This window comes from Lactuca sativa, chromosome 3, assembly GCF_002870075.4.
Source record: "Lactuca sativa cultivar Salinas chromosome 3, Lsat_Salinas_v11, whole genome shotgun sequence".
Classification (NCBI taxonomy): domain Eukaryota; kingdom Viridiplantae; phylum Streptophyta; class Magnoliopsida; order Asterales; family Asteraceae; genus Lactuca; species Lactuca sativa.
In genome coordinates, this window is record NC_056625.2 from 250702921 (window position 1) to 250711825 (window position 8905).

Genomic DNA, 8905 nt, shown 5'->3' on the forward strand with positions numbered 1-8905 from the left:
GGTTGTGGTCTAGCCTTGGAAGTGTGGGATGAGCTGTTTGTGTGGCAATACGATGACGGTGTGCTTGCTACCCCCACCCACACACACACACTTTAGCCCGAGCCTTAGCTATGAAGTGAAAACTAAAAGTAATAAATATAATATCAAGAAATAAAAACATTTGCAAAAAAGGTAGATAAGATTTTTGTATTAAAAAAACTCAATACCCATGGTAAATCTCTCTTAATTTGATTTATACCAATTTCCTCCATCTATATAAGAAATCTATATTTTACTTATAAAGGATCCTTCATCTATAAAAGAAATCTATCATTTTAATTATAAAGCATAAAAATATTGATTTCTTCTTTCGGTGATAAAATAATATCAAATCAAATCGGTTGATATCGTATCCTTTTTTGTGCAACGTAGTCACAACTTTTATACTCGTTGGCGTTTCACATAGTAGAAACACTAATATTGTTACATTGTTCTATGCCAACTTTTATACATTGTTACAATACATGGTACACTAAATTTTATCACTAATATTGTCACATTGTTCACTAAACTTGAAGCAACATATAAACACATGATATTACATTCAAATCTACAATCCCTTAAAAACCCTATCCTAATTTTGTTACAGATAAATAAGTAGTTAATTAATTAATTAAGTCTACATCCGCATCGTTAATTTTAGCATGGCAGCATTTACTTTCTCCTCAGATATCGTTTTATGGTAGTCATAAAAATCTAGTATTTCCGTTGCAATTTTCTCCACCTGTCGAGATTTTATTAAAAAAAATCAACAAATAAATAACAATCTGAAAAAACGAATTCATATAACAAAATTAATAATAAATTTCACCATATTCATGTCAACTCGTAGCTGTTCAAACCAAGATGTGTTGTCTTTATCTTTGAGCATACTTGCAACATATATGCAAGCTAATGCAATTAAATGTGGTGGGTATATCAGAATTAGGTCCATTTTATATGTGTCATTGATTAGCCCCCTAAAATAATTCAATAAAATAAAATCAGGATTAGACAGGTGGTTTTGAATATATAATAATTCTAATTTATAATTAAAAATAAAAATGATCTTTACCATATCATTTGAGTTGCATCACTCATCCCAGCATCTTGAAGCAACCTTTTTAGAATAACAAAAATTAAAATACAATGTCACACCATTATTTTTTGGCTTATTTTGATCAACATTAATTCTACAGTGGTGTTTCTTTTTTACTTAATTTAAAGACATAGACTTATTGGATCAAACTCTCTCGTTTTCTTTAAATAAATAAAAAATTATTTGTCTTCTTTCCCAAGATTCAGCCTATTCTTCTTGTTTCTTTTTTTGGTATTATTTGTTGTTAAACCTGTTTCTTTTTTAGGATTTAACTTTTGTATTTGAAATTAATAAATATTATGTTCAACTTAAGTTATTAATCAAGATTTTAGTTTTTAATATTTTTTATTGTAATCATTTAAGATTTGAGTTTGTAACGGTTCTCAAATAAACAATAAAATATAATTCAGCATCATTTCTAGAGAGAAGGGTAAAACGGTTATTTTTCATATTCACAAAAGAAACATTCTTTGTGGAAGAGACTTACTGGGACAATGCACGATAAGGATGGAAGACAACTAGATAGTAATTTAGTGCCTCTAAAATTTTCATTTCCATTTCAAGGATTTCTTTGATTTCATATCGATACTTTTCATCAGAATCTACAAACACAAATACAAAACATTTGAAGAATTTTTAGGACACCCTTTTCAAAACCCACAAAAATAATTTAAAAAAAAATCGACGATGATTAAGTTTCAGAAAAAAAAAAAAAAATCTTACATAGTTTTTTTATGTAAAATACAAGAAGCCTTGCTTGCACTGTGCTTTCTTCTGCTTTTGATGCCAAGTATAGACACGTTGGTGCCACTAAACGTGGATCATATTCCACCATACTTCTCCTAATACCAAATATATGGAAAAAAAATTTAGTAATAAATAGGTTCTAAATGTTTTTTTTTTAATCTTTGATATTATGAAATACAAAAAGATTGGAAAGAAATAGATATACCTCGTATAAGCACGTCTCATGTACGTTACAGCAGTTGCTACAACCCTGAATTAGTATTAAATGCAATGAGAAACTTGCATTTTTTTTACTAATAATAGCAGTGTACGTTATTTTATTTGTTTGCCTATAATATCAATGAACTTACATTTTGTTACATATTGTTAGCATGGGTAAAAAGACACAAATATGTTGTGCTATTATGAATATATTGCTCTTATGTGTAAAGAAAAAGTAAGTACACTGCTATTATGAGTTACATATTGCTATTATTGGTCAAAATGAAAGTATGTTGGTATCTCCTGCAATTTATAACAAAAGATCGAGAGATAACCTTTGCCTCACTTTCACATGTTGAGCCAATCGCACAATATCTGTAGGAAAAAAACATAAAAATATGATGTGTTATGAAGTAAAGCATTCAGATGTTAAAATACAAGTTACAGCACCAGAAATTCATAATTTACAAAATCATTCCAGAAAAAAAAAAAAAAAAAAAAAAAAAGCAAGTTTGAATTTTTTTTTTATTTCAAAGTAGATGTCTAAATCTTAAATTTTCAAGCGAAGATTGTTTACATTAGAATTTGTACCAAAGTAGTAAAAACTGGAAACTCTAGGAGTTCAATTTGTGACAAAAATCCAAAATCTATATTGAATATGAATTTCATAACTACCAGGTTTGACTTTGACCCACAAGTCAAAGTATGACATTAAAAGAACTAGTTCTTGTAAATTGTAATCATCAACATAGATAACATGAGCTCACATGAATTGAATCCCCGATTTTGTTCAAAATCTGTAACGTTTATCAAGGCCTAACTACATCGCTTCTTAAAGTGCATTTTCCTTCACATAAATGTCAATTCAAATTGATGTATAACCAGTTATGCGTTTAGAAGTACATTAAAGAGATGCTGATCATATTCCCTCGCTATCAAAATTCATGCAACGAGATGAAAAAAACGTCCCGAAATAGCATGAGAGAGAGAGAGAGAGAGAGAGAGAGAGAGAGAGGTACAATTGGTCATATGCAACTTGATGAGTTTGAAATCCTCGAGCGTGATTCCCCTTTCCTTGTCAAGGCTGTGCACCACATCGACCTCTTCTTGGTCCAATAACTGTTTGCTACATACAACAAAAAAGAAAAACCATAAGCAGAAACATCAGTTCAATGAATCAATTCCAAGTAGCGAGTAAGAAATCAATCAAATCGGAGCACTGATGCTACGACTAAACAGAATATTTAACTCAAAGAACCCCAACAGTAGACGCAATTAGATGAATAAAACGAGGTTAGTGAATCTTACTAGTGTGTGGATGTCCAGAAATCAGTCGCCATTGTTTCCGGAAGAAAAGCGCAGAAATTTCTGTGAAGAAAAAGGAATAATTAATGAGGTGGGATCTGACTAGATCGTTGGAGAATATCTTCTCGGTATATGGATCTCGGATATCGACCCGGTTTTTAATCTGGTACCATGTTAATATTGACTTTGAAATCTTCAAATTATTACTTCAGGTACCTCCATTTTTTACTGTTTCCTGCATAATTTCAATCAATTTAAAAAAGATGAGATTTTTTTTTTACATTTGCAAGATAACCCAATAGCAAAATCACAACTTTAACCTGTATGGAAGAACCCATTAGCAAAATACATGAACCCTAGTTGATTGATTTCAGAAAATCGAGAAGGGGGTTGCCTACCTGTGGTGTGCGACGGAAGGACGGCGCACCAGCGAGGGTGAGGCGGCGACGGGAGGCTGAAGCGCCGATGGAATGTTGTGGTGGCGATGAGGGTGGAACGCGCAAGTTTTTTTTTTCTTTTGTGTCTTCCACATAATAAGGATGCGTAGACATTTTTTATATCTGCAGCGTTCGAAACCCCAAAAAATAAGCCTATGTAGATATAAAAAAATTGGAAGACTTTCTAAATCAAAACAAATACCACCTAAATAATTTGAAAAACGGCGATAAAATCAAATATTTTATTCCAATCGATTGATGCATATCTTAGATAATATGCGAATACCAAAAATGAGTACTCTGGTAAACTAAATGACGCTTGTTTTATCTTGTACATAAATGAATGACTACTGGATTAAAAGCTAATAATAATAATAATAGTTTATTATTATAGTTATTACTAGGTGTGAGATCTGTATTTATACGGATTGATTTTTAAAAAAAAAAAAAGTTAAACATTAAAATATAAACAGAAAATATTTTTTAACGTATAACTTTAAAATAAAAAAGCAATAAATGTATTTATTGTAATTTAATATCATATATTTATTGTAAGTATATGACTTTAATTTAAAAATTGAAACAAACCAAAAATTAACAAGTGGATAATATTTATTTCAAAATTACTACAAAATGACAAGTGTCAAAACTCACGAGAGATTGACACGTGACAAAAAAAAACTTCATTTATTAAGGAAGAAGATTATGTTTCTTATATAATTTATAATTATAGCAATTTATAACATAATACTTATAAAATAATATGCGGAGATATGTAGTTTTTTGAAAACAATTAGCATCGTAACATTTTTCTTAACGAATTAAGTAAGAAACTAAACTTGTTTGTATGTAAGACGAGTATTTCATGACTTGAAGCGTCAATTTAAGGTTATTACAACGTGTTAGTTGGATTTAATTTAGTATTATTATGTATTATTATTCTTTGTTATATCTATTATTTTGGTGTGTTTACATATTTCAGAACTTGTGTAATAGTTTCATTTTTTTTTATGATTTATGTTTAGATAATTTCAGGAAAAGAAAAGCAAATGCAACTCAATCTAATCCATCCCGACGACTGATTTTGACTTTTGACATGTTATCAAACTCGTCGAACCTACTCATTTTGGCAACCTCTATTGTTTTTGTTGGCATTTTTATCAACGACAACTTATAAAACCTATTAATTGATTAGAATGTCGAATCACAAATGTTATTTGATCTTATATATAAAATGATCTTTTATAAAATTATGGATGGCGTGCAATTTGGTATTATCATCCATTGCGTGTTGCAAAACAATTGATCAAATATCTCGTCTTAGTATTATAAAAGAGTATCTAAAATTTGGAAATTTGATTAAAAAATTGATTCAAGTGATAAATATTCACTAGAACATATACAGATATGGATATCATTAATTAGATCTATTAGATCTTTGTCTGTAACTACCAAATTTAGACATATTTTATACGATATATAATGGTCGCGAGCATTGGTTGTTAATGTGGTTCCTATGACTTCGATTCCAGAAACTTGGTCAATGCGGTAGCTTTATTAGTCTTCATTGGTCCTATCAAGGTATGCCAATCTATAAAAAATTGTTTTCCGAATTGTTAACATAGTAATTTAGCCTAGGTATCAAAAAGCAACAAAAAGTGTCTTACTTTCCATGAATATTCTTGTAATTCATATTCAAACCAAACATACAACTTGCCACAAACTTAAAACCTCATATGTTTTTTTATCCAAATCACTAACAAGTGCTTTTCACTTGCTGATGGAGGCCTTACGTACATCTCGATGAAACTAAAAGAAGGATATTTCATTACGTTTATGTTATTGTCATAGCATAGAAAACTACCGCAATAAAGGAAGTAGAAGTACATGAATTTGATGACCCACTTATCAACATGTGCTTTCTTCTTGAGAAAAGAGTAGGTTATTTGACCATTATCTAACTAATATACAATACCTTTGACTTATTAAAAGAATTTTGACATAAGATTATGATAAATCATAATGTTAAGAGTATTGAGTTATTCTTTCGGTATAATTTTTTTTATCTATCTCTCTCTTGTTATTACTTATTAGTGCTCTCTCTCTCTCTCTCTCTCTCTCTCTCTCTATATATATATATATATATATATATATATATATATATATATATATATATATATATATAGAGAGAGAGAGAGAGAGAGAGAGAGATTCAAATGTTGCTGATGCATGTATGCACCAATAAGAATTCATGAAATAATAAAATAATTAAATAAATAAATAAGGGTATAATGGTAATCTTAGTATATTTAATTATGGTAAATGAATAATTCAATTAATATATCCTAAAATTAGGGAATAAACACTACAAAAATTGCAATCACGTATCCCTTCTCAAAACCATATTCCTCTACATTTGGAGGCGGCGGAAGCTTTGGCTGGATTAGGTCTTTTTCCTGCTACAATTTACGAATCTCGTTGTAGTGAATCAACTGCTGAACGAGTCAAGGACGAGTCTAACAATGAGGTTTGTCACTAATCTAGTAATCTCCAAATTATTTTAATGTTAGAGTTTTTTTTACAACAAAAAGAACGTCAAAACATCTGTTTCTTCCTTCACAAATTACAGCTTGAATCTTAGAACAAATCTGATTGTAATGAATCAATGACGAACATGAGAAATAACAATTTAATTAGGTAGTTTTCGTCAACTTTGATTTTTGTCCATGGTTGTGACAATGACATGACAGAAACATGAAACTGTTATCATGATTTTCATTGGGTTATATACATAATCTTGTACGATTTGAAATTCTTTTTGTCTTCTTTTTTCTGTTACAGAGCAATGGTATTGATTAGATATTCCATATCCAGTACTAGTCTGATTTGCTTAATATGATTCTGCTATGGCTTCCATGTGTTTGATAAAATGCCTCAATGAAAAAATAGTTAATAATCTTTAATTTTTTAACTTCGTTTTGTTCCTTATTCTTTTCATAAATATATAACTTAATTTAGATTGGATTAGATGCATTTTTCATAACAATAGGTTGATGCTAGTTGATTTGGATTAAGTTTGGAATTACATTCGATTCTTCAATCCCGTTTCACTGCTCTTTTATTGTTGATATTAAATTAGATTAGATAGATTTTGCATTTGTTGTTCCTGCACGATTCAATATTATTTGATTGAGTTTTGGCAAAGTGGATTTTGCTTTCAAGTTTCAGTGGATTTTGAATATGTGTCGCTTAGTATGTTACCGGAATAAGAAAATAGTTGTATGTACTCTATGTATTCTGTTAGAATTTATTCTATGTATTCTGCCAGAATTTATTCTATGTATGCTATCATATTTTATGTATTCTTCCAGAATATATTAAGTGATGGGGATTGCAAGTAACATGTTTTTAACCATTCTTAGTTTTTGTTTTATTTGTGATAGGAATGATTGGAAGAATGGGTTGAAAAATTACATTCTTACGATAATACATCACATTTTCGTAAGAATAGTTGGAATCAAGTTGATTCTTTGGACCATTGAAGAAGATTAAGTTCATTTGTTCAATAACCGTTTGACAAGATGAATGGGGCTGCATTAGCTGCTATCATTGCGTTGAAGATCTGATAGGAATAACTTGAAGAATGAATAATGTTTGATCATATTCACAATTTTAGAATGTTGATAATTTTTAAGATTTTTATTCATTTTTGTTGATATTCTTTTAGAATATGTATAATTATATTAAAATGTATAAGACTTTTAATCTGTAAGAATATGTATGAATTTGTATTTAAGTTCAAATGTATAAGAATATATGTATTAGAATGTTGTTATTTTTCAACCTCGGATTCAAGAATGTTGTTATTCTTCAATAATATTATAATAGAATAAAACTATGAAATAACATCATTCTAACAAAAAAAATATTCTAACAGAATAAAATCGGTTATGTATACAAATCACGTTAGAATTAAAATTGAATTAATTAAAAAATTCAGATTTTTAAAATTAGGAGATTTAATCATCCCTAAAAATCCGAAAATTTCCTTTTATAAATGTAGTTAATTGTCCAAAATACCCTTTTGCTAAAATTTGTGTGATTATATAGTGCATGTTATCCCATTGTAATATCATACACCCTCAAAACATGTCCATTGATTAATTCTATCTATTTGTTCAGATTTGTGCATTCTGGCACACAATAGTTAGTAAAAACAAAATAACATAAGCATATATATATATATATATATATATATATATATTCTTACTTCTTAGTTCTTCATGTAAACCATATCTGTAGAAATAAAATAATATCAAATCGAAGCGGTTGATATCTTAGATCTCATATCCTCTTTTGTTTAACATGATCACAATTTCTGGGCACCCATTTTTTGGGTGCTATAGAAGAAAATGGTTGTGATTGACACATATGATATATGTTTTCCATGTTTTGTTGGGATAACACAAATAAGTGTTTGTATTACTATTTATGCTTACTTATTTTGTACCTATTATGATTGTTAGATTATTATTGAAAAATAAGAAATTATTAAAATCAGTTGAATATTTGTTAAATATAAAACATCAATCGAGAAGTTTTATCAAATAAAATCGATGTATATTAATAATACATGTTAAATAAATTTTAACAATACTTGTATTATTTTGTTTTTAGCTTTTTTGATTGGAAATTTAATTTATATTCAAAACAATTATCAAATCATCATATTTAAATAAACAATAAATCATTCAAAGGATTATAATGGTAATCCTCTATCAGACTATCACTCTCATCATTTATTCAAAATAGTAATTAAACAATTATTTGACTGTATACGCCATGACAAATTGTATATCTTTTTAATTTGTTAAAGATATACACATCTAATAAGTGTCAAATGATTTATTCTTCTTTTAATCATCACATAGACTTCAATGGTGTTTCTTTACTACACAACGTAAAGGTTGGCAAATTAGAGAAAATAAACCATCATTTGGGACATTTAAATTTATGGTGAGCCACCTAAATTGAACGTAGTGAATCAGAGCAACCGTGTACAACATAACAGACCATAATCACCAATTTTAATAGCAGA

At 28.7% G+C, this 8905-nt stretch overlaps 1 protein-coding gene across 1 annotated transcript; it reads right to left on the bottom strand.

The window, feature by feature from the left end:
• Positions 1-442: 442 nt before the first annotated feature.
• Positions 443-3946, bottom strand: LOC111907798 (cyclin-C1-2). Its single transcript, XM_023903604.3, has 11 exons — positions 3769-3946; positions 3541-3605; positions 3374-3433; positions 3085-3191; positions 2401-2440; positions 2070-2114; positions 1841-1959; positions 1605-1719; positions 1094-1138; positions 851-998; positions 443-763 (listed from the first exon to the last, which is right to left on the bottom strand). Exons 3-11 carry the CDS (start codon positions 3403-3405, stop codon positions 659-661), a joined length of 756 nt encoding a protein of 251 aa, XP_023759372.1. The 5' UTR covers positions 3406-3433; positions 3541-3605; positions 3769-3946; the 3' UTR covers positions 443-658.
• Between the last annotated feature and the right edge of the window lie 4959 nt (positions 3947-8905).